Consider the following 27,259-nt stretch of genomic DNA (forward strand, 5'->3'; position numbering starts at 1 on the left):
TTCACAATGTTACTGATGTGATCATGATAATTAAGTTTATTATCGAAGATTACCCCTAAAATTTTTGTATTTTTGACTGATTGTAGGGGAACGTTTTGAATTGAAATAGGAGTAACAAGAGGAAAACTATCCTTCCATGGAAAGAGCATAACGTTAGTTTTTTTGATATTAAGAGCCAGTCTGTTTTTATCCAGCCAATGATGAACTTGATCAAGTTTTCCATTAATAGCCGAAATTTTATTTATATTATTATTATTTAATGGATGCAATAGCTGTATATCATCGGCGTAGGCAAAAACATGAAAACCTACGGATTGGCATAATGTCATTAGTGGTGCCAGAAAGATATTAAAAAGCAAAGGTGAAAGAATAGATCCTTGTGGAACCCCATGTGAAATCTGTGAAGGTAGGGATGAAGATTCATTGAAAATAACTGTGGATGTACGATCACTGAAGTAAGATGTAAACCAAGCTAGAACTTCATCTGTAACCCCAATAGATTGGAGTCTAGCAAGGAGTAATTGATGATCAATCGTATCAAACGCTGCTGAAAGATCAAGGGAAGTTAACAGCACCGATTGATGATGATCTAAAAAATATTGAATGGATGTTGTCATACCAATAAGGGAATGTTCCGTACTATGGTGTTGTCTAAAACCAGTTTGATTCGGATGTAACACGTTAGTTTGTTCTACAAACTCTGAAATTTGGTTGAAAACAATTTTTTCTGTTAATTTTGCCAAAAATGGGATGTTAGAAATTGGTCTATAATTAGACAGGTCTGCATAGGGAGGGAGAACTGAGACTAAAAGTGTTACGGACCTCAGTGCAAAAGTTTTGCCACTTTTAGTCTCAGCATAGGGAGGGAGAAGCATTAGGGTCCGTCAGAGCTAAAGTGTCATGGAGGTCTGTCAGAACCTAAAAGTGGCAGGGTGCTTGCTGGGTGTGTCTATTTTGTAATTCTGGTTCTACTTTTGTCGTTATTCCACGGTTGCCTGTACTTTGTAGGTTGCTTTTCTGTTTGAAAATAAAAAGTGATTGCACATAAAAGGTGGCACAGACCTCAGATTTTTAAGAACGTGCGGGTTTAGATTGTAAGCTCTTTTGAGCAGGGACTGCCTATTGCATGTTAAAAAGTACAGCACTATGTACACCTTTCAGCGCTATAGAAATAATAAATAGTAGTAGTGGCAATTTAGATCCTTGATACTTGACTTCAATTCAGGGTCAGCGTCTCAGTATGAGGATGCACGGGTCATGCTGCTTGGGGACATTCCCTACAACTTTATTATTTTCCAAACGTCATCCTAGAGCAGGGATAGGCAATTCCGGTCCTTGAGAGACGGAGGCAGGTCAGGTTTTCAGGATATCCACAATAAATATGCATGAGATAGATTTGCATTTCAAGGAGGCAGTGCATGCAAATCCATCTCATATATATTCATTGTTGATATCTTGAAAAGCTGACCTGGCTCCGGCTCTCAAGGATTGGAATTGCCTACCCCTGTTCTAGAGCAATGGTTCCCAACCTTGTTGGAGGACCACCAGCCAGTCAGGTTTTCAGGATAGCCTTAATAAATATGCATAAGAGAGATTTGCATATCATGGAGGTGACAGGCATGCAAATCTGTTCATGCATATTCATTAGGGCTATCCTGAAAACCTAACTGGCTGGTGGTGCTCCACGACAGTTTTGGAAATCACTGTTCTAGAGGGCTGAGAAAGACTTAAAGGCCGCCAAATGATTTTCGCGCCTCGAGGACCAACGCTTTACTAGGAACCAGCTTTTTTAAAAGCAGTCAGCTTTTGTTTCCGGTCGGACGGTCGCACGCTGCTACGTCAGCGGCGTTCTACGTCACGCGGGCGACACGACGCAGCAAGAAGGAGCAACAACATGGCCGCCTCCTTGTCTGGTGCCGGGACCAAGACCAGCAGGAAGACGGAGAGCCTTCGGGGTAGGCGGCGGTCGAGTTCCTTTAGCTTCGGTGGCAGCGATTTTAGGTCCTCGTGTGGCCTCGAGAATGAAAGTGACACCGGTTCCTGCGCTGGTCCCCGGCTACGCCGAGGCACGTGCCTGTGGAGGGCGTGAAATCGGGTCTCGGCATTCGCAGTACTCCTGCTGCATTAAGTAGATACATTATTGGGAAATTGACCACTAACAGCTTCTAATGTGTGCTACGTCCTATTGCATGAAATAGAAACGGGGGGGGGGGGGGGAGGGGTGTGTGAAATGTTATGGTTATATATCCCGCTGAATCTTCATTAAAGTTGGGTTACAGGCAACATATTGTCATGTAGTGCTAGATATGTTACAGAGAATTAGACACCGATGAAAACAAAAACTGCGGATACAGATATTCTGGAGATAATTTATTAAACACTGACATATAAAACCATGAAAATTCAATTAAAAACGTACAATGCTAAAAAAATATGGTGATAAAAATCCACCCGGACCCTACACGGTCCGTGTTTCAGCGAACACGCCTTCCTCAGGGGTCCAATGGTTTGCAAACTCACATATAAAGAATTGGACTGAAGACAGTCTATTGTCTTTAAACCTGTGAGCAAAGAACACCGCAGACAAGCTGAAGTAGCAAAAAAAAAAAAAAAAAAAGCCTTAGCATTTTTCAGCACCTAGAGTACTGCATCCAGCACTGGTCGCCGTACTTGAAGAAGGATATGGTATTACTCGAAAGGGTGCAGAGAAGAGCAACTAAGATTAAGGGGCTGGAGGAGTTGCCATACAGTGAGAGATTGGAGAAACTGGGCCTCTTCTCCCTTGAAAAGAGGAGACTGAGAGGGGACATGATCGAAACGTTCAAGATACTGAAGGGAATAGACTTAGTAGATAAAGACAGATTGTTCACCCTCTCCAAGATAGGGAGATGAGAGGGCACTCTCTAAAGCTGAAAGGGGATAGATTCAGTACAAATGTGAGGAAGCTCTTCCTCACCCAGAGAGTGATAGAAAACTGGAATGCTCTTCCGGAGTCTATTATAGGGGAAAACACCCTCCAGGGATTCAAAGACAAAGTTGGACAAGTTCCTGTTAAACTGGAACATACGCAGGTAAAGCTGGACTCATTTAGAGCACTGGTCTTTGACCTGAGGGCTTCCACGTGAGCGGACTGCAGGGCAGGATGGACTGCTGGTCTGACCCAGCAGTGGCAATTCTTATGTTTCTCACTTTTGCTATTTGAATGATTTGCTGTGAGATGTCTTGTATTAGGATAATTCAGTATACAGCTGTTCGATTGATTTTTGGTTTAAAAAAGAATGACCATATTATCGTTTACTTCATTGACTGCCTTTGGAGGCAAGAGTATTATTCAAATTTTCCTGTATCTGCTTTAAGCTGATATCGGGATTGTCTCCAGCTTACCTTTTTCCTCATTTTGTGTTTCATAGACCATCAAGAGAAACTAGAAACTTCTACTTATTTGCTTATCCAAAAAATAATGGGTGTAGCTATAAGACCTTCTTAGATAGGACCCTAACGTTTCAAGCTGGTAGGCAACAATCTTGGTTAGGTAAATGTATTCAGCAAGCTATGTTATCCTATTGCAGTTTTCAGAAATTAATTAAGACCAATTTGTTTGATAAGTTTATTACTTAGTGAGTTTTATTATTGAAATTCTATTTTACAAATATTTGTATTTTTTACTATATTATTGTATTTTGCTGATTGTCCAGCTCTTTTTAGTGTAAACCGCCTCGTACTTTTGGTTATGGCAGTATAAAAGAATAAAGTTATTATTATTAATATATCTTTCAGACCTGGGAATGATAGGGTCAGGTTGTTAGAGTTACATTGGTCCGCAGATTTACTTAATAATTCAGTAAATCCAGGGACGCTATTAGGGACATCACCATATAGCGTTTTAAATGCTAGGTAGCATAGTTAGAATTCTATTCTGTTCTCTCTCAGTAACCAGTAGTGTGATGTGGTCAAAAAACATGTGTTACAACAGTGTCACTGCTAATTCTAGTTTTAAAATCACATTATATTAATATTTTTATACCTTAATTATTTTGTTTTCTCTTATTGTGACAGGTTTGGTTGCTGGTGTTTGGGTTTCTGATCACTGTTTGAAACAGGATACTGGACTAGAAGGACCATTGGTCTGACCCAGTATGGCTGTTCTTATGTTCAACTGATTCCCCTTCCTCCACTTTTATTGTTAGGTCTTTCATTTTTTTATGCGCATGTGCCTGTGTTAAGACTCAAGCCTATCACTGACTAAATCGTGTGCATTTTCTTTTGTATCAGCAAATGAATCTGAACTTCTTACTGTACCTGAAGGATGGAAAGAAGCAGCCTTTACAAAAGAGGATAATCCTAAAGGTCTGCTTGAAGAAAGCAGCTTTGCAACATTGTTCCCTAAATACAGAGAAGCCTACTTGAAAGAATGCTGGCCATTGGTGCAGAAAGCCCTGCATGAGCATGTGAGAGCTTCAAAATGATGTTCCCTGGATGATAGCACTGCACAGCTTACCCAGCTTTTGCACTGCAAAGATTGTTTCTGAAGAAAATATGGTTTATGCTGACTCACTAATTTGGGTCACAGAAAGTTAGAAATACACGAAGTACCCAGTTCTATTTTGTTTATAGAAATACATAGCAGTCATGTTGAACTTAAAAAATATTTGGCTGTCATTTGCCAGAGTAATTGTAGGTTTCTTGAGCTTCTAATAGTGCTAAGAGTTCCTATTTTTTTCTGTTTTGGAACACTCTAATTAATTTTATCACTTAGGGCTCCTTTTACAAAGGTGCGCTAGGGCCTTAATGCGCGCAGTAGTGCACGTTAAATTCCAGAGTGCGCTAGCCACTACCGCCTCCTTTTTAGGAGGCGGTGGTAATTTTGTACATGCGCTAAAAACCCTAGCGCACCTTCATAAAAGGAGCCCTTAATAGTATTTAGTTTTTTCTTTGGTCAAAAAATATGGATTTTTCCAAATGTGATAAAAACAACACAAGACTGTAGGAAAGTATTTTTGAGTATGAGGCAAGAAGTAAAAAAATTGGGAGCCACTTAAGTTATCCCTGTAAATGTTTAGTTAGATATGCTGGGACCAAATATGTTTTCTTTGTTCCTGAGCAACTTCAAAGTTTTTTTGGGATGTTAAGAACTTAATTCTATAGTTGAAGGCAGTAAGAAGTTTAAATGTAAATGGAGTATTATCGAACACGTTAAGCCTTTTCATTATTAATGTAATTTGTTGCATAAGAAGAAATCTTATCTCTTTACCTCTTTGTTACTCTCAATCTTATTTCTTTTTTTGAGGTCTAAGAAAGAGGTTAATTGTTTCAACTTAAGAATAATGGAATGAAAGAATGCTTTAAATTAATTTTTTTTCTTTTAGTTTGGTTTGGGAATTATTTTGTTTTGAATAACTTTGCCTGACTATATCTCTGTAAAGTTAATGCTTGTGAAAATTATTGTGAAAAATTATAAATAAATAATAATAAAAAAATAGTATTTAGGTTATCAAAATAGAATTTAATTGTGGACATAATAGACATTAATAGTGTGGTCAGTATTATAGTATGTTTTGAAAAAATGTTGATTTGGTACTTGGTCACCTTTTACTTATAAGTTATCTGTATGACTTCATTTTTTCATATGGTACAGCATATTGGTGCAACACTGGATCTCATTGAGGGTAGCATGACAGTAACCACAACCAGGAAAACCTTTGATCCATATATGATCGTCCGGGCCAGAGACTTAATAAAGTTGTTAGCAAGAAGTGTTCCATTTGAACAGGTGAGTTAACCTGTATGTGTGATGCAGATCAGTTATGGCAGGAATAAGCAATTACTGTATGTTGGTTCCAGTATGTGAGGGAATAAACATGTCCATTCACAGGTACACCTCTGCTAATTTTTATAACAAATGTAGGAGAGTGATTTATTTTTTATTTAAAAAATTTATATTCCGCATATCCTGCAATTCTATGCGGAGTACAATAAAAAAAAGGCAGGCAGATAAAGTCTATAATTTCATCTTACATTTTCTTTAGTTCAGCTCCTTTGAATAGTTTGCTTTCTTTGCATCCCTCCATTATGTACAGAATATTTGAAAATTTTGCACACTTTATTTGAAATGTTTTTGTGCAGAATTGCCACTTTATAAGGATTGACTTCTCCCCCTAGGCATGAAATATCATCCCCATCAGCACAGTAGTTTCCCACCTCAGGTTCCACCTTCTTCATTTCTCTCTCAGATTGTAGCTCTTCCCCTGGTAAGTTCAGTCCCCAGTCTTCTCTCCCCTTTCTCCAGGGTGAATACCTCCTGTTTTCCTCCTCTTCCAGCATTGTTCTATACTTATCTTCAAGAGTTCTCTCTCGGCAACCCTCATCCTTCACTGCTTCCCCCTAACTCCCAGCATCCTGTTCTGTCCACTCTCTCTCAGACATACCCCCACCTTACTTTTCTCTACCTTAGTCACACGGCGCACACACTCCATCCACCTATCAGCACCCCTTTAATACACATATCCTCCATCCTCTTTTTTTTTTTTCCTAGACTTCCACCACATGTCATGCACACACTATCCACCTTTCTCTAGCTCCCCCATGATATGCACACACACAATTTACCTTTTTCCAGTCCCCCCCACCCACCTAATGACAAGCGCACACACCACTCCAGCATGGCAAGAGGAGGAGCTACAGTGTTCTGCCATCCTGGGCTCAGTTATTCTTTTGAGTCATGTGGCTTAAAGGAACCCAAAGTAGGAGAGAAGGAGCCTGATGTCTGGTTGTGCAGCTTCTCCCTTTGCTGTGCTTGAGTGGTGTGTGCAGGGAGGGAGGCAGCCAGAAACCAAACATCTGTGCTATGCTGCACCGCAGCAGCAGACTTCTCAGAATGCTGTGCAGTGTATGGAGGTAGGGAATTCTGTGTAAGTTACCCATTGCGGAAGTGTGCAGATTAGGTCTACTGAACAGCAGGCTTTAACATACAGTTGCAGTGTAGCAGTATAGAATATATGGATTAATTTAAGCTCTAGCATTTAATACTGTCACTGCTCCAGCTTAATAGTAGACCACATGTAAATATTGTGGAATGCAAATGTAGCCAAGGCATGATATTGTACTATGGTGAAGTATTGTACTGGTAAAACCAGACAGAGGCATAGCCATCGTACCTTTGCACTTCAGGTTATTTTCCACTTTTTGTATTATTAATATACTGACTGTTGATTTCCAAGGATTTACTTTTTAGCCCTCATAGTTACACACATCTGATTTGGTCAGGCAGTGCGAATTCTTCAGGATGACATGGCATGCGATATTATTAAAATAGGCACGTTGGTGAGAAATCGAGAGAGATTTATAAAAAGAAGACAGAGGCTTCTTGGACCCAAAGGGTCTACTCTGAAGGTAAAGGCACTCATGTTAGAATCTTGTTTTGTTGGTGTATAAATCTAGATTATGGATGAAACAAAGATCTTTCTATGTTTTAGGCTCTGGAACTTTTAACAAACTGTTACATCATGGTTCAGGGAAATACAGTTTCGACTTTGGGACCTTTTAATGGCCTCAAGGAGGTAAGACAGTAAGAGACAAATGTTACAATTGTCAATTTTTTTTATTTTTGAAGCACAATAATGTGTAATAGTATGTTAATATTTTAACTTGCATTTTATCGACTATAAACAAAACTAATTTTTATTGTTATAGTAAAATATTGTGGTAGCTGTGTTAGTCCACTTTTAAAGGTAATATATAAAAATAAGGTGATACCTTTTTTATTGGACTAATTTACCCCCTTTTTATGAAGCCACGTTAGGCTTTTTTAGCGCCTCATAGAATTCCTATGAGCATCAGCTAATACCATTGTGGCTTCATAAAAGGATGGAGGGGGGAGTTAATGCATTTTTTGTTAGCTTTTGAAGGTGACGCTTGTTATTGTAGAAGCAATACTTTACAGAACTGAAAGATTTCACTTGAGCTATAAAATTGAAAGCCTATACTATGGATGTTTTGAAGCTTTTTTTTTTTAAAATAAATTTTTAATTACCATTTAGATCAGTTTAGTGACCTGTTTGGAATTTTCTTCTGTTCTCTGCCATTATCATACTGAACAGTTTCTTTAATGAATAGCTGTTGCATTTTTCTAACTAAATATTCTATTAGAAACATAAGAACAGAAAAGTTCTTTTTGGAATTCTTTGAAGTTACTTAACATAAACTCTCTTATATATGTGTTCATATTTGTGATGTTTATCAACTACACATTTGCAAAAATTAATGCATGTATTTTTTACTGGCAAACAGACACAAATAAAGAGTGATACTATGTAATTTTTTTATTTCAGCAAACTTATCGTTTAAGGCCTTTATGCCTAAGTTTGCAATTTCAGTGCCTATACAATTTAAGCATCAATTACTCAGTGTTTTATTCAGTAATCATAAAGTGGCATAATTTACACATTTGCTTTCAGTGTAAAGAATACATTTGGAAATTTGATGTACTCCAGGGAATGCATCTTTCCAATCTTGCTACATTGTAAAAGGATTTGGGTTTTGTACTTTTCCCCAGTATTTCTGGAGATTAAGCCTGGCCGAAAGGTAGCACTCTGTACTGAAAATGCAGATTTCCCACCTAAAACCTGAGGAACTGTCGCGAGGCTGGATGAATGGGAATGTGAGTGTAAACCTCTTTGAGATCTAGAGAATATAACCAATCGTTCTGATCTAGAAGGGGGGTAAAATGATGCTAGAGACAGCATCCAAAATTGCTCTCTGACGAGGAAGTTGTTGAGGGTTCTGAGATCCAAAATGGGTCGCAGATCGCCCGTCTTCAAGACTAGGAAGTAACGGGAGTAGAACCCCCTGCTCTGCTGTTCCAGTGGAACTTCCTCGATGACACGGAGACGAAGCAGAGCTTGAGCTCCCTGAAGAAGAAGGGCGGTCTAGGATGGATTGGAAGGAGACTCTTGGAGGGATCTGGATGAAAGGAAGAGATTATCCTTCCCTTATAATAAAAAGAGCTGTTCTCTGCGGAAAATGCCTCCGAGAAGATAGAAGAGGTCTGAAGCCTTTAGAAGTGGAAGGCTTAGGAAGCAAACAATTTTTCATGTTGAGACAATCATTGAGTAGCTGCTTCGATGGAATCATCAAACAATTCATTGCCTTGACAAGGAATGTGGCCAGACAATCTTGAAGATTGGGGTCCATGTCTGTAGTGCGGGGCCAGGCAAGCCTGCACATCGCTACTGAAAAGGTGGTGACCTCGAGGCAAGTTCAAATGCATCATAGGAAGATTGAAGGAGATGCATATGTTGTTGAGCCAGAGTGATAGTCACATGCTGAAACTCTAAAAGATGATGTTGAGGAATAAATTTGTAAAATTCAGGCAGGATGTCAACCAAATGCCATAAGAGTTGTTTGGTAGAAACCACGACCAAATCCATGGTCCTGCCCTCTCTGGTGTTTTATAATTATTTTTAACCTATGTTTTAATGATAGCAGCAAGTTGAAATCACATCTTAGCTATTGCTGCATTTGACTGATGTATGTAGAAGTGTGTTTTTGAAATTGTATGTTCTGCTGAAATGTTTCAGTTTCTTTGTTGTGAACCGCCTAGAACTGTTGGTGGGGTGGTATACAAGAAAATAAATTATTATTATTCCAGGAGGGACAGTGGTATAAACTGTGACAAGATTGGTCCTTGTCAGAGAAAATTCCATGAGAAGGGACTGATGGGATAACTGAGATTTCTCGAAGTCCTTGCAGTGGACCATCCTGTAACAAGATTCTAGCTTTCCTGATACAGCAGGAATGGAATAAGGTGTCTCAAGATTTTGCTTGAAAGTTTGAGAAAGAAGTCTATTAGTGAGCAATTTAAGAGACTCCGGAGGAGGATGAGACATACCCATTTCCTCTAAATACTTCGTAGAGTATTTGGTGAGGAAAAAAGAAAACATCTGCTCCAAGGAAGGTTGACCTCGAGGGGAAGAAGGTGACCTCGAGGCGTCTCGCAAAGCAGAGAACGAAGGTGAAGCCTCTCTGGAGTATTGATACCTGAGGTTGAATATGCAGGTACAGATGACCATAGTGATAAGGCTTTGCAGAAGGCGTTCTCGACTTTGTAGTTGGAGGCCTCGAAGAGTCTTGAGGCCTGGAAAAACAAGGCCTGTCTCGAGAAGAGGACCTGGACCTTGATGGGTATCTTGACTGATGTGGAGAACAGTGCCTCGAACCAGGCAGGTTCGCTGAGAGAAAACATCGAGGAGCCCTGGCCAGTGCCTTGAAAAGGGCAGCGCCTTATGTGAGGAAGGAGGGCTGGAGTCTGGAGATCGAGACACCAAAAAAGACTGAGTTCCTTGTGTCGAGATATCTTGAGGCACTGGCAAGGAATCGGCTCCTTGTACAGAGTGCTAAGGCTCCAGACGAGACACTTGCAAAGACATGACTCCTTGCATAGAGTGTGTAGATTCAACTAGAGGCACTGACAAGGACTCAACTCCTTGTATAAAGTGTATAAGCTCTAGACGAGACACTCGCAAAAACTTGACTCCTTGCATAGAGTGTATAGGTTCAGCTCGAGGCACTGCCAAGGACTCGACTCCTTGTATAGAGTGCACAGGCTGCAGACAAGACACTCGCATAGACTCGACTCCTTGCATAGAGTGTATAGATTCAGCTCGAGGCACTGCCAGGGACTGGACTCCTTGTAGAACTGCTGAGTGCTCAGGCTGGGCTGTAGGAAGCAGAGTCGAGGCAGGAGTATGTTTGGCAAGCACATTACCAAACTCCTGAGACATAATGGTCTGGTTCATAGCCTGCAAATGTGAAACCGAGACTTGATCTGGTACATTTGGTATGGCTATAGTCTCCGAAGAAGAGGAGGAAGAATGACGCCTCAATTTGGAGACATGCATCTTGGGCAGCTTCAGAACCACTGCTGGAACAGACTGCTGCACTACCTGACCTGAGGAAGACAGTGAGGAAAGCGGCTCCTCAGGAGAAGGCGTGGTTGTTTGATAGAGGACGAGGACTTCCCAAACAAGGAAGGTTTGATGAAGGCGAGGTAGAAGGCGGGAGCCCCGTAGAAGACTTGACCGGATCTGAGGTCGAGACCGGGGTTAGTGGAGCCATACCACTGAAAATTTCTCCACCGGACCTGTGACCGGCCTGGACATAGGCGGAAAGATGGTCTTAGCAAAATAGAAACCAGCCAGTGGAGGCTGCAAAGCAGGCCCCACCGTGACAAAAGAAACCAAATTAAAGTTAGTTTGGGTTTTTTTAAATGAAAACGCGCAAAACACACAGCGAACCTGAAAAATAACAGAACACGAGCCGCAGTGAGAGAAGGCACAAAGTTTTAGAACTGAGTCTAGCGCAGAGCATCGAAAACACAACTTCTCGGCTATGCTGAGAACTGAGGAGACACCCGCCTTTGCGTGGGCAGGAAGGCATGCACGGTGCGGCAGCCACAAACTTTCTAAGTTTTGCAAGCAAATCAGCTTGCGAAGCTGTCCGCAACGGGGCTTTGTGGATGATATCACCCACATGTTGAATAGGCTGCCTGCTTGTCCTGGGATAACACCCCGTATCTGCATATAAAATCTTTAACACATTTAAACAAGCACAAGATACACTTTAGAAACATCTAAAATACAATCAATAACCAACTCCTCTCATCCAGTAAGTCAAACTGAAAAAATCTCTTCAGATCACCCAGTGACAATATATATAACCACACTGTATTTTTGTTTTGTTTTGATTATCAGGTTCGAAAAGTAGTTATGGATACTATGAAAAATATTCATCCTATATATAACATTAAGGTGGGTATGGAGTTTACATTTGAGACCATGCAGTGTGTGAGGAATAAGAATTTAATAGGGAGATAATGATTTTAGAAACAGCATTAATTTAAAAATGAAGGAGAAATTAGGTCCTTACCTGCTAATTTTCTTTCTTTTACTCCCTCCAGATTGGCACAGAAATGGATGGGTTTACGCTTTGCCAGCAGGTGGAGACTAAGACACTAACTTTTGGCTACAATATAAGTGGGTTGTGCAGTTCCTCTTACAATCAGTCTTTATGAATAGCGAAACAGAAATCAACTAGGCTGAATAAGAACATACAACTCCATACACATGGAGAAAACCAAGGAATAGTCTCAAATTGGACCAGGAGACATTGTTGGATCATGATTAGAAGAAAAACCTTTCAGAATACCCTACAGTTTGCCAGCTAAACCAGATGCCACAGCTCTTTCAACTCCCCATACAACCAGCAACAACCAAAACCTGCAGAAAAAAAAATCCAACAAGGAAATGATCTGGGAAAGGACGTGAAAACTCCAGAGCATAACCATCCTGAATCGCCTTCAGGACCCACTGATCTGTTGTGATCTCGGCCCATTCTCGATAAAAACAAAAAACTCTTGCAACCAGGCTCTGATTGGAATCATGGGAAGGACCCGCAACGCATGCGTTGAAAGAAACATAAAGACTGATTGTAATAGGGACTGCACAGCCCACTTGTACTGTAGCCAAAAGTTAGTGTCTCAGTCTCCACCTGTTGGCAGAGAAGCGTAAACCCATCTGTTTCTGTGCCAGTCTGGAGGGACTCTAAAGAACTCTATTATGTTATTTTTTAACATGATATTTGAAATGGATACCTGTAATACTGCAAAACATACTACAGAAATGTGTCCACTTATATTTTGTGAACAGTGACAGCTCAGAACAAAAGGAGAAATTAGGCCCGGTGGGGAGGGTTTTTTTTTTCCCTTCTGTCTTTTTCCAGTTAAGGGGGCCTCTATTGAGAGGTTGATCCATCTTTAGGAATCTGGATTCTTCTGAAATTTTAAGGCCCCATTGCTTAAAATCGTTATTTTGTTCTGAGCAGTCACTGGTCACAAAATATAAGTGGACACATTTTGTAGCTTTTTTTTTTTTTTGTGATGTGTCTACTCTTATTACACAATTGATAGCTGTATTAATAATGTGACATTTGGGACTGGGCTTGTGATTCTGCTAAGGGATTGGAATGTTTGTAGCTTTGAGCAATTGTAGGAAAGTTCTGTAGCAATGTCAACAGTCTCTGCAATCACCAGAAGCTTGTAAGATAGTAGGTTGAAAGGAATGATAGTTGTTTTCAGATAATCTTTTCTGTCCTCTGATTCTATGGTGTTCTTTTCTGTTATTAAACCACTAATTTGTTTTAAACCTAAACTTTAGCTGAATAGGCTGACACATACATATCTATTTTAATTATAGAGGCAACACTCAACTAATACTGAATTTACTGTTGTAAATGTTCTTGTCATATTTCTAAATATGAGGACTGCATATCTCCTGCTTGTCTTTGGAGAAAACAAAGTTGCTTACCTGTAACGGCTGTTCTCTGTAGACAGCAGGGGAATGCAGCCACACTTGCCTGCCCTCCAATCCCCTCAACTCGTTCCTGTTTCTAACTAGAGACATTCTGACAGGAGAGGGGAGGGGCTGTAGCTATAGGGATGTAAGCCAAAGCTTAACTAGCTAGGGGAGCGCACCGCTACACGTGCTTAGTTAGATGACTTCACCATCAAGTGTGGCTGTATTCCCCTGCTGTCTATGGAGAAAACACCTGTTACAGGAAAGCAACTTTGCTCTCTCCACCTCTAACATGCCCCCTTCTGAGAAAATTAATATTATTTTTAGCATGCAGTGTGCATGTGCAAATTGGCAAATTTACCGGAGGGTGCAGTTTAGTAATGCTTATGACATTGTTAACATACAAAACTGGTTAATTGTTCTGATTGATCATAGTTTGTTATCCTGGAACTCATTTCAATATTTTGTCATACTCTCAGACTTTGATGATTAAGCGTGAATTGTCAAAAGATTCTGAATTAAGGTCACAGAACTGGGAGAGATTTTTGCCAAAGTTTAAGCACAAAAACCTGAACAAACGCAAGGAACCCAAGAAGAAAAATGTGAAAAAAGAATATACTCCATTCCCACCGCCTCAGCCAGAAAGCCAGGTAATTGAAAGCTGGGACACACTGTCTTACACAGAGATACAAATTACAGAATGCATTTTGTAACTTATCATCGTATACTGCAGGAAATAATATGCAGAATCCTCACTGTGGTGTTCCAGGGTCTGCTCAATATGATAAAGTAAAAATTAGGGAAACAAAAATGAAAAAGTGTTTGGGATAAAGAGAATTTTTATAGACCCTATATTCTGTTCTAGAGCTGGTAAACTGTACTGTAGACTAGAGGTAAATTAAAGGATATTTACTTGGACAATCACAAAAATAACACTTAAGTACTACAGGATGGGTGATGGCTAAGTGTCATTCAGTTCACTAAACCATTTGATCATGTCATTGTACAGGTTACCTGAAGAATTTTGTGTCCAGTTGTGGAGGCCTAGCAAGATATAGGGCTAGATTCACTAAGGACACCGATCGTGTCCCGACCACTTTGCGACCCGATTATTCCCTGACCTGATTCACTAACCTTGGTGCCGATCAACCTCCGATCTGATCCGCGCATGCAAATAAGGGGGAACGGCATGCAAATGTAGGCAGGCAGCGATTTCACACCAAAAAAAAAGGAACAATCAAAAAATAAGCGACTGCTGAAGACCAGTCACTCAGGTCCTTTCCAACTGCCCTGCTCTACCATTTTGCCCTTTTTAAAAATCGGCGTAACATTGGCCACCCTCCAATCTTCAGATACTACAGATGATTTTAGCGTCAGGTTACAGATCACTAACAGCAGTTCAGCAATTTCATTTTTGAGTTCTTTTAATACCCTGGGATGTATACTATCTGATCCTGGCGATTTATCACATTTTAACTTGTCGATTTGGCTTTGAGATTCACCCAGATTTCTTTCAGTTCCTCCGCATCATCACCCTTGAAAACCATTTCCGGTTCAGGTAGATCTCTTACATCTTCTTCCTTAAAGACCGAAGCAAAGAATTCATTGTCTTTCCGCTATGGCCTTATCCTCCCTGAGCGCCCCTTTCGCTCCGTGATCATCCAGCAGTCCCACAGATTCCCTCAAAGGTTTTCTGCTTCTGATGTACCTAAAAAAATTGCTATGAGTTTTTGCCTCTTTTGCAAGTTTCTCTTCATATTCTTTCTTAGCTGTCTTTATTAATGCTTTACATCTAACTTGCCAGTGCTTGTGTTTCTTCATATTTTCTTCATTCAGATCTTTTTTCCATTCTTTAAAGGATGCTTTTTGGGCTCTAATAGCCTGTTTCACTTCACCTTTTAACCATGCTGTTTCTCGTTTCTACTTCTTTCCACCTTTGCTGATACGTGGAATACATCTGGTCTGGGCTTCCATGACGGTATCTATATAATAAAACCGTAGGCGGCGCATGCGCATTCTTATCGGCGTGCTTCCATGATCCGTATGTCCGTGGCCGCCAAGAGTGCAGCATGCCCCGCGCTTACTACGGCCCCACGCGCAGCTGAGTTCGGCACGGCGGTTTCCCCAGATAGGGGAAGTCGAACAACTCACTCCCGACTCTCCTCGGCACGGCGGTTTCCCCAGATAGGGGAAGCTGAACAGCTCACTCCCGCCTCATGGTCCTGCCGCCGCTCCTGTTCACAGCGGCCTGCACGTCAACGACTCCCCCCCCCCATCCTCCCGCAACAGCCGCTACCGCTCCTGTTCAAAGCGGCCTGCTGAGGTTCGCGGCCGGCTGTAGCGAACCTCTCAGGCCGCTCTCCACATGGTAGCACGTTCCCTCTGATGCGATCGCGTCAGAGGGAACATGCTACCGAGTTGGAGAGCGGCCTGCGAGGTTCGTTACAGCCGGCCGCGAACCTCAGCATGCCGCTTTGAACAGGAGCGGTTGCGGGAAGGGGGGGGGAGTTTTAACAGGATTAGAATTTTAACAGGAGGAGTCGCCGAAAAAAACCTTCAGCAGCAGCAGGCCAGCACGCGGGAAGGGAAGGGGGAGGGGCCGAACAGAGCAGGGCAGCTCACGGTAAGAGAAGGTAATGGGGGGTGGGGGAAAATGCTTCTACTACTCAGCAGAGACCTGGAGGGGAAGGGAAATACCGCTGCTGCTTCTCCAAAGGAAAGTGGGGGGGGGGAGAGAGAAGGGAATGTGGGGTGGGTGGGGGAAAATGCTGCTACTACTTCTCAGGGATCTGGAGGGGAAGGGAAATATCACAGCTGCTTCTGCAAAATAAAGTGGGGGGGGGGAGACACAGAAAGAAATACAGACAGACAAAGGAGGCTAGGGAGAGAGACAGACAGAAATAAAGACAGACAGAGGACCAAAGAGAGACAGAAAGAAAGACAGACAGACAGACAAAGGGTGCCAGGGAGAGAGAGAGAAAAATTGCAGGAGGGAGAGAGACAGGAGCAGGGAGAGAGACATAAATAAAGAAAGACAGACAGCCATATATTCTAGCACCCGTTAATGTAACGGGCTTAAACTAGTTTTTAAATAATATCCACGCCTGGTTTAGTTTTAACCTTTGAAACTGATCCTTTTAACGTCTTTTTAACCATTTTCTTCATTTTATCATAGTCACCCTTTTGAAAATTAAACATCCCTACAGTAGATTTCTTTTGTGACGTTACTCCCGGTATGAGCTCAAATTGGATCACGTTATGATCACTGTTTCCCAGTGGACCCAACAAAGTAAACTCCTGTACTATGTCTTGCATTCCACTAAGGATCAAATCTAAAATAGCACCCCCTCTTGTCGGTTCCTGGACCAGTTGCTCCAAGAAGCAGTCATTTATGACATCTAGGAATTTTACCTCCCTAGCACTCCCCGATGTAACATTTAACCAGTCAATGTTGGGTAATTAAAATCACCCATTATTATAATGTTGCCCATTTCTCCAGGTTTCCTAATTTCTGAAAACATTTCTTCATCTATCTGCTCATTTTGTCCCGGAGGACAGTAGTATAACCCTACCTTTATATTCCTTCCCTTCACACATGGAATTTCTATCCATAAGGATTCCACACTACTATCTATGTCATGCACATAGCCTTGACATATGATACGATTTTATTTGGCACAGCAATGAGAGCACATAGTCAAATTTCTTCAAATAACAACAAACTTTTATTTATATTAACTGGAATAGCAGTTCAACAAATAACATACAATTGGAAAAGTTATGACAGGTTAAATTATAACTTTTGGTGGAATTCAGTATGCCATATGTATAAAATGGAACGTACATTTGCAACACAAAAAGGTTATATAGATAAGTTTAAGAAGATTTGAGGACCATTAATAGATTTTTGCAATGAATGATACAATTTTCCCATAATAAGATATTGATAAGAGGGGGGTGGGAGGGTTTATTTTATTCATCTTATAATATAAATAATTTATCAATATATCTTGTTGTATTATATGCAGTTGCCAAAGGAAGGAGAGGGGATGGGTTTATAATTGAGAAATAGTTGGTATACTTATTAAATATTATATACTGTTTCAAGATTATAGTAAAAGATTATATAATGATACGTTTTATATATATATAGTAATGTATGAAGGAATATCGAGTGTTTACGTAATGAAATTGTATAAATTTAAGTGGTACACTTGTTGTTATATGAAAAATGAATAAAAAACTTAAAACAAAATACTATCTATGTCATGCAGAATGTTTATTTTATTTGATTCAATTCTCTCTTTAACATATAGTGCAACCCCCCTCCAATTTGATCTGCTCTATCCTTGCGATATAATTTGTACCCAGGTAACACAGTGTCCCATTGATTGTCCTCCTTCCATCAGGTCTCCGAGATGCCTATTATATCTATCTCATCATTCAGTGCTATATACTCTAACTCTCCTATTTTATTTTTTAGGCTTCTAACATTTGCATACAGACACTTTAAATTGTTTTTTTTCCATGCAACTACAGGCTGCTGAGAAGACAGGGAAAGTTTGAGTCTTTTACTCTGCCTTCCTCTTAAACCATCCTGGCTTTCTTTTACCATTATTGGAATCTCTGTACCAGGACTCCCTAAATATCCTGTTTCAATAGTATCCTCCAACGATACCTTACACTGAACCATCCGCTCCCGGGCAACTGTCAGCTTTCCCCCACATCTCAGTTTAAAAGCTGCTCTATCTCTTTTTTTAAATGTTAGCGCTTGCAGCCTGGTTCCTTTCCCAGAGGGTTGCGCCGGTTCCTAACAAATCAAAATCCCTCATCCCTGCACCATCGTCTCAACCATGCATTGAGACTTTGGAGCTCTACCTGCCTCTTGGGTCCTGTGCGTGGAACTGGTAGCATTTCTGAAAATGCAACCCCAGAGGATTTGGATTTCAGTTTTCTACCCAAGAGCCTAAATTTGGCTTCCAGAACCTCCCTCCCACTTTTTCCTATGTAATAGGTACCTACATGTACCAGGACAGCTGTCTCCTCCCCAGCACTATCTAAAATTCTATCTATGTGATGCGTGAGGTCCGCCACCTTTGCACCAGGCAGGCAAGTGACCAGGCGACCTTCACACCCACCAGCCACCCAGCTATCTACATGCCTAATAATCGAATCGCCAACTACAACCGCTGTCCTAACTTTTACTTCCTGGGCAGATACTCTTACAGTTTAGGTCTGTCGAGCAGGCTAATAGGAGAAAGAAGCGTCTGTACATTAAACAATAGCCATATTAGTATTACTGGCTGTTTAGGATAACACAAAGCTTTGTGATTATGTGAAGAAGAATGCTGGAAGAAACAAACTGGTGATTTTGTATTCTCTTGTGGCTAAGAGCACAAAAATAGAAGACCAAAAAATACTGTCCTGGATTAAAAAAATATCTTGCTTTATGTTTTATGTCTGTCAGCTGGGTTCCGTGTGGACAGTCTTTTCTGCTGCCATTTACTATGTTTGTGCAGTCTTTGACTTGATTATCTCTGTGTTGAATCTTATATCTTTCTAAGATAACTCACTAATTACAAGCATGATTTTAACAGACTGATAAAGAACTGGCAAGTGGTGAATATTTTCTGAAGGAAAGCCAGAAGAGACAGAAGAAACTACAAGAGATAAAGGTGAAATGAATAATTTATCCTATAAAATAAGTGGAATACAAGTTTTAAATTTTGTTTAACCTTTCTCCAGCTAAGCTGTTCAATTATTCCATTTTCATGTAGGCAAAACAAGCAGAAGCAGTTAGTAGAAGACAGCAAGAGAGAAACCAAGCTTTCATTCCACCAAAGGAAAAACCTGTGATGAGAACTAAAAAAGGTAACACATTTTGATGGCTGCAGGTAGTTTATCAAGTTTCAAGTTTATTAGAATTTTTATATACTGCCTATCAAGGTGTTTTCTAAGCCAGTGTTCTTAAATTGCTGATCCGCAAACCGGTGTTGGTCCGTAGAAAATTCCTGCTGGTCCGCGCTGGGCTGGTGAGATCGATGCGCTGAAATTTCCTGCTGGGTGGTGGTGTTGGCGGCAGGCAGTGCGCGGGGCCAGCTTGTGGATTGGGGCCATCAGCAGCATCTGGGCCTTCCCTCCGTGGCACCTTAGTTGGAAAATAAATTTGGGAGAACTGCTTGGCCAAACCATATGAATTGAGGACCACATGGCTGCTTTACAGATATCTTCCATGGGCCCAGATAGGCGAAGGCTAAGGCTTAACACTCAAGCTTCAATGAATACCGCTTGAGATAAGTGATATAACTTCCTGCTAAACAATTTATATGCTTTGTATTTCACTCGATAATATAGAAATTTTAGGATGCACTTAGGAAACTTTTGGACCTTTCCACTACAATATTAGTGCTACACTGTTTTGAAGAAAAAAGTATAAGAAAAAAGATTAGCTTTCCATTTTTGATAAAGTCTTTAAAAAATAAGTTAAAAACTAGCTAAGTTAGGGGGGCCTATGACTGGAGTATGGAGCTGGGAATACGCTGATCGTTTAGTCCATGATAGGACTTCGCTTATGCTCCGAATCTGAGGCCTCAGTTTAATACAGAGTGTATTTTCCATATTAAGTGGTTATTATTGAATATACGAGTACGGGTTTTGTTAAAACCACTTGGGTTGGGTTATTTAGTCTGTATTCCATGGGAATGGAACATAGATGAGCTACTGAAGTTGCCATTGCTTGAACTTTGTGCAGTGATTAGTCTTCAAGCGTCAGCCCAGCTCAAGCATAGCCACGTAGAGATGGTTCTCTTGGTGACAAGAGCTCCAAGTTTGTTAGGATCGAATGAGAGGAACTGCTGAATAGAAGTTCTGCAAGGCTTGGTGCAATCCAAATAGTAAGCTAGAGCACGTTTACAGTTCATTGTGTGGAGTTCAGCTTCATTAGGGTGAGAATGTGATCTTGGGAAAGAGAGATGAAGCACTATAGATTGGTTGAGATGAAATTTGGAGACAACTTTTGTGAGAAACTTGAGAAGTACAAAGAACCACCCTATTGTGGTAGAATGTTGTATAAGATGGATCTGAGACAAGTGCTTGAAGCTCACTCATTCAGCATGCAACTGTGAGAGATATGAGAAACACTACTTTCCAAGTGAGATGTTTAAGAGATGAAGATGCAAATGGTTGAAAGGGAGGCTTCAACACAGTAGAAATGATAAGATTGAGATCCCAAGCAACTGGAGGAGGTTTGATTGGTGGTTTGGTTTGATAAAGGCCTTTCATGAATTTGGAAACCAGAGGAAGTATTGATAATGGCTTTTTTTCAAGTAAGGTGTGGAAAGCACTTGGAGCACTAAGATGAACCCTAACTGAAGTAGATTTGAGATCTGAGTCAGAGAGGTGTATGAGATAGTCCAAAACTGATGGAAGAGGACAAGTGTTTGGGTCCAGAGAATGGAGCTTGCGCCATAATGTAAATCAAGTCCACTTGAAACAGTAGCAGCACTGTATGGAAGGTTTTCTAGAAGCTTGAATAATAGTCTCAGTTGAATCAGATAATGTATAAGTCTCTATTGGCTGGGAGAGAGCTACTAAGCTGTGAGAGCTAAGGAACACAGATTGGGATAGAACCTTCATTCTCTGTTAGAGAAGATTTGTAGAGTGATGGGTTTCCATACACTTGAGTTTAGTAGCAGAGGAAACCAAGGCAGGCTGAAGTGGCCACCCTGGTGCTATGAGAGTCATGGCAAAGTTTGAGTAGAGATTTCCTGATTAAATAATGGTAGTGGAGGGAAAGCATTTAGAAATTGCCTGTCCAGTTGAGGAAAGCATCTGATTCTAGTCAATCTGGAGTATAGATTCTAGCACAGAAGTGCAGAAGTTTAAGTTTGTGGTTGTGGGGAGATGCAAAGAGGCCCATTTCTGGGGCCCCCCAATCAAAGAATATCTAACATAATATGGTGAGACCTCATTTAGAATAATGTGTACAATTCTGGAGGCTGCATCTTCAAAAAAATATAAAAAGGATGGAGTTGGTCTAGAAGAAGGCTACTAAAATGGTGCGTGGTCTTCATCGTAAGGTGTATGGGGCCAGTCTTAAAGATCTCAATATGGAGGAAAGGCTGGAAAGTTAAGATATGATAGACGTTTAAATACCTACGTAGCATAAAAGCACATGAGTTGAGTTTCTTTCATTTGAAAGGAAGCTCTGGAATGAGAGGGCATAGGATGAAGTTAAGAGGTGATGGGCTCAGGAGTAATCTAAGGAAATACTTTACAGAAAAGGTGGTAGATGCATGGAACAGTCTCCCGGAAGAGGTGGTGGAGATAGAGACTGTGTCTGAATTCAAGAAAGTGTGAGACAAATATGTGGGATGTCTTAGAGAGAGGAGGTAGTAGTGGATGCTGCGGATGGGCAGACAAGATGGGCCATTTGGCCTTTATCTGCCATCATGTTTCTATGTAAAGACCATATGGCCTATGTTATTCTTGGGAAGGAGAGGAGCAGGGTCTGGAATGGAAGGAATGTCAATAGCACTTTAGACATTATATAACTGAACAAACTACTTTGCTAGTTTTGCCCTTGAGCTTTACGAGGACACCAATATATGTTTATAGTTTTGCAGTATGAATTGTTTTGGGGTGCTAAAGTTCTGATTTTTCTCTGCCTCAGAAAAGGCAAAGTGGCTTTGAAACCTAGGGTCTGGACTTTGGGAGCAAATTTGTAAGTTTTTCTGTAGATGTTTTGAGATGAAATTCTAATTTTCTTTGAATACAAGCAATAATTTTGTGGTTGTTAAAGAGAAATTTACTTGAATTTTGAGCTAGCAGTAGCAGTCTGCTTCCCCTTTATCTAATATTGTTTTGTTTTGCCTGCAGTGTATTCATTTCCTCATCTTGATCCTTACTGTAATTTAAATAACTTTGGTTTTCATTGCAACTTATCTTCTTCTGTAGATAGGGCTGTATTTCTTGCATTCAATTTGGCTGTGAATTTTTATTGTAAAAAGCTTAAAAAAAAACCCCAAACAAAACCCAACTTTACCTCTGAGTTAGTTGGCATATGGAGAAATTAGGTCTTTACCTGCTAATTTTCTTTTTTTAGTCCCTCCAGACCGGCACAGAAATGGATGGGTTTATGCTCCTCTGCCAGCAGGTGGAGACTGAAACACTAACTTTTGGTTACAGTACAAGTGGGCTGTGCAGTCCCTATTACAACCAGTCTTTACGAATAGCCAAGCAAAAACTAACTAGGCTGAACAAGAACATACAACTCCACACTCACATGAAGACGACAAAGGAATAGTTCAAAATTGGACCAGGAAACACTGTTGGATACTTATTAGAACAAGAACCTTTCAGAACGCCCCACAATTTCCAGCTAAACCAGCCGAACCAAATGCTGCTGCTCTTTCAAACTCCCCCAACAATCAAACCCACCTTTCCTCCATCTCCCACAGAAAAAAAAAACGTACTCTTCGCGAAAACACCGAACAGAATGACAGGGTGGAGTCTGTGCCAGCCTGGAGAGACTAGAAGAAAGAAAATTAGCAAATAAGGACCTACTTTCTCAATAGCTAGCAAGAGACCCAGCAGAAACCTATGCCTGGCTCTCCAATACAGGGGAAAAGTCACCTGAGGCTGCACACAAAATGGGAGGAGCTTCATACCAAAATCAGTGCAAAACCGCCGGAAAAAACCTCCCTCGAGGCCTGCAGCAGCAAAGAGGCCTGAACGCCCCCACCGCTAAAGCGGGCAAGCCAGCAGCATCGGTAAGGGAGTCCCCAGCTCTATCGGTGGTAAAGGAAACCTTATTTCCCTGACCATCAGTGGCTGGGGAAATCCCTGTTTGGGCAGCAGGGGAAGTCCGGGCTTCCCTCTGCCTGCTGCCGGCACACGAAGCACTCGCGAAGGGGAACCCTGCTTGCCAGCATCCAAAGCTGATGAGGATTCCCCGGTGCAAACACAGGCCAGCTGCATTGACCTCGCAGTGGGAATACAATGAGCGCTTTTCTTCTGTTGGAGACTGAGAAAAGACCGATTGTAATAGACTGCATAGCCTACTTGTACTGTAGCCAAAAGTTAGTGTCTCAGTCTCCACCTGCTGGTAGAGGAGCATAAACCCAACCATTTCTGCGCCGGTCTGGATAGACGCTAAAGAATCTTAGCTTATTTAAATATTTATGTCTTAAGAGAGTTTTCAGGCTTTATATATTTAGAAGCAGCTTTTATATGTATAAATCCCCTATCCACAAATGATCAGCACACTATACAGAAAGTGCTGGGCCTGTCTGAGAAAATGTTCAGCAATACTGCCTGTTTAGTGCCAGAAAGAGAATGAGAACATTTTGCTCTGCTGTACATGTAACGGTGAGATTCAGCCATTCCACTATCAATATAGCTAGTACAAAAAAATTGCTGTCCTAATCTAAACAGCTTTGCTAACATGTAGTGGCTGATTATTGCCTCTGTACTCATAGTTGGTATTGGTGATCAACTCTAGTAGTACTGAAAAAAATATTACAGCCAGCTTTAAAAAAAATACTCACTGCTGCCTCTCAGTACTGTCCTATTTCATATCTAGAATGTCCCATGTTGTGGGAGATGTGTGGAATTTTTAAGAGTTGCTGCTGATTTGCTGACTGTATTTTTCTTCTTGTACAGTTTACACCGAGACAAAGATAGACATTGAAGCTTTGAAAGAAAAAGTAAAGAAAGCGAAGAAAGCAAAGTTAGGATCACTTCCTGAAGAAGAGCTGAAACAAAGGCTTGCTACAGATAAGAAAAAGAAGAAAAAATAATTGTGAGCTTTTCCTTTACGGTACATCAGACACAGAAATGTCTGAAAGCTGGGCTAGAAGGAAAACGTTTTTTTTTTTTTTTTATTTCAATAATTTTATTGAATATTATAAATAATATACAAAAAGCAGTTCAAGTACATAAAGATTGAATAAAAAAAATAGTGATGTATAAACAAGAGAAACCATAATTGCATTCATTTGCATATAACAGACTAGTAAGAAGAATTCAATGTTTGAAACTGCTAAGAAAAGAAATAGAAAGGATAGAGAAGCAGAGATGATGAAATAAAAGAAAAAAAAAAAAAAGAGAGAGAGAGAGTGAGAGAGTGGCAGAAGTGTCTACGAGGCAGAGTGAACATATGAATCTAAGAATGACCAAGATGATTTATTTCGCACCAAATTTGTAGAGAAACGGGATATCATATTCTTTTCATATGCATATGATTCGAATTTGTGGTACATGCTCAAAGAGTTCCACCAAAAGGTGTAGTCTAGTAGTGTGGATGACTTCCAATTTTTCAAAATGTGCATAAGAGCTATCACGAACATGGTGTCAATGAGTTTAGGAGGACAGTTTGATAGTGCAAAACAAGGGTGTTGAGAACGAAGGATTATAATGTCCATGGAAATATCTTCTGAACATTTGGTAATAGATTTTATAGTGTCCCATATACGAATCCAAAAGGAATGAACCATAGTGCAGTGAAGAAGCATGTGATCAAGAGTTCCAGGCTCTTTCAAACAGTTCCAGCAAGTAGGATCTTGTTTCAGTTTCGCTTTCCACATTCGAAATGGAGTCCATATAGCATTCCACATAACAAAGAACATTGATTGTGAAACTCTTGCAGATAATAGTGGACGGTTTGTAGATGACCAGAAGAGTTCCCAGTCTATTTCAGAAAGTGTGGTCGTTAGGATAGAACCCCAATGGTTCATAGATTGAGGTGTAAAGGTGAAGGTGTGGTCTCTTAAGATACTATAAAAAAAAGATATTGCCTTACCTTTCAGTAAAGCCAAAGTAGACCAGTGACGAATAGTTTGTTGAGAAGTCATAAAGTCAAGGCGCATTTGAACATTAGATAGTATTCCAGTAAGCGTAAGCCATTGAGGAACACCGTTTTTTTAAACATCTTAAGAGATGTGCATAAATTCTCCAGGATAATATTGAGAATTTCTGATTGGTCTGTCATATTGCCCACTGTTTGAGCTAACTGCTGAAAATGTTTGTAAAAATAACTTCAGGACAGTAATATTAATGCAAAAAATGCCAAACAAACAAAAAACGAACCAGTGCTATGGTTTCTCAGCTTCTGCTCTTACCTTCTCTCCCTGTCAACTGTTTTTCCACATAAAAAGGTTTTGCATTTTTCTAAGTCGTGGATACTGCTACAGCAATTGAGAGATACTGTGTAAAAAAAAAAAAAAATAAAATAAAGGTTGCAGATTAGAATTTCTTATAGGTTGATAATATCTTCTTTTTAAAAATATCTAGTTAAATTTATCTTGATAACAGCAGCGTCTTCAGCAGGTTATATGTTCGGAATGGAGTCTACATCCTCCATTTGAACCACTGAAAAGGAAAGATACTAATCTGTAGCAGGTATTTTCCAGACAGCAGGCATATATTCTCACATGTAGGTGATGTCATCCACAGAACCTGGTACGAATACCAGGTGCACTAAATTTTTAGGTAGTGCCTTTCCACCTGACGTCAGCTTGCGGGACGTTCAGTAACAAAGCTAAGCCAACTAAGGGAGGTGGACAGGTTGTGAGAATATTATGCCAGCTGTCTTCAGAGAACACCTACCTTAGGTAAGCATCTTTTTCTTTCCAAAGACAAGCAGGCATATTTTCACATGTGGGACTTTCAAGCTGCCATGATCATGGCTTTGGAAAATAATAATGGAGTTATATACATGATCCAAGTGAAACAGAAGAGGGTTGGCGGGAACATTGGCACTCATGAAGTAAACAGATTTTGCAAAACTGCTTGACCAAACCAACCATCTCTTCTGGAGTTCTGTTCTAAACAGAAGTGAGAAGGTATGGATTGAGAACCAAGTAGCTGCTTTGCAAATGTCCTCAGTAGATGCAGAGTGGAAATGAGCCATAGCTTGGACACTGTGGGCTGTTAACACAGTCCTGAAATGTCAGCCCAGCCTGCTTATATGTGAAGGAGATACGGGCTACTAGCCCAGTGGTGATGGTTTCCTTGGTAACAGGAACTCAGGAGGCTGTTAAGGTCAAAAGCCCTAAAAAGTTCAGAGAATCCTCTGAGGTTTAGTCCGGTAGTATACCAGAGCACGTTTGCAGTCCAGGGTGTGAAGACCCGCCTCTCCAGGATGCAAATGTGAGTTGGAAAGAAAACAGGCAAAACGATGGATTGGTTCAGATGGAATTCTGAGCCAACTTGAGTAGGAAGTTTGGATGAGCTTGAAGCGCTACATGGTAGATTCTTGTGTAGGGAGGAGCTGCTAAAAGACCCTGAAGTTCACTCACACAGTGTGCAGAGGTGAAAGTGATGAGGAAAACAACTTTCTAAGTGAGAAGTTTGAGAGAGCAAGATGTAAGCAGCTCAAAGGGAGACTTCATGAGAGCAACAGCTGGAGGCTTGATAGGTGGAATAATAGGCCTTTCATGAAACGAGCCTTGAAGGGGTGAACAGAGTGGCTTTTTGTACAAGGGAGAGTGAAACGCACTGATATGTACTCAAACTGAATTGGTTTTTAGACCAGAGTTAGAGAGGTGGAAAAGGGAGTTCAGTATGGATGACAGTGGACAGGTAACGAATTTCAGAGAATGCAAAGTACAACAGGAACAAAGTCTTGTCCATTTGAAGCAGTAACAGCACTTAGTGGAAGGTTTTCTAGATGTTTCAATGACTGCAGATACAGCAGAAATTACACTGTTAGTGATAAGGGCCAAGGTTTGGGATGGAGGGATCTCTTATTCTGAGTCAGTAGTGTTAGGAATGGCTGCAACCTGCTTGGATTCTTGGGCGAGAGCTCTAGCAGGAGTAGAAACCAAAGCAGCCATGGCCAAAATGCTGCTATGAGTATCATGGTGCCTAAATCTTAGCAAAGTTTGAGTATAGTTTGCCCGATGAGAGGTATC

The 27,259-nt window shown here is 40.7% G+C and overlaps 1 protein-coding gene across 2 annotated transcripts; it reads left to right on the forward strand.

Annotated features, from left to right (window-relative positions):
• The first annotated feature begins 1,770 nt into the window (after positions 1–1,770).
• Positions 1,771–25,600, forward strand: KRR1 (KRR1 small subunit processome component homolog). Of its 2 annotated transcripts, none has more exons than XM_033952628.1 (11): positions 1,771–2,066; positions 4,273–4,448; positions 5,636–5,770; positions 7,264–7,389; positions 7,473–7,556; positions 11,748–11,804; positions 13,826–13,996; positions 18,944–19,021; positions 19,124–19,217; positions 24,009–24,205; positions 25,255–25,600. In XM_033952628.1, exons 1-10 carry the CDS (start codon positions 1,895–1,897, stop codon positions 24,143–24,145), a joined length of 1,230 nt encoding a protein of 409 aa, XP_033808519.1. In that variant the 5' UTR covers positions 1,771–1,894; the 3' UTR covers positions 24,146–24,205; positions 25,255–25,600. The 2 variants fall into 2 exon arrangements, with proteins under 2 accessions (XP_033808519.1, XP_033808520.1); XM_033952629.1 differs by having other exon boundaries at positions 1,784–1,955.
• The last annotated feature ends 1,659 nt before the right edge of the window (positions 25,601–27,259 follow it).

This window comes from Geotrypetes seraphini, chromosome 7 (assembly GCF_902459505.1).
Source record: "Geotrypetes seraphini chromosome 7, aGeoSer1.1, whole genome shotgun sequence".
Classification (NCBI taxonomy): Eukaryota; Metazoa; Chordata; class Amphibia; order Gymnophiona; family Dermophiidae; genus Geotrypetes; species Geotrypetes seraphini.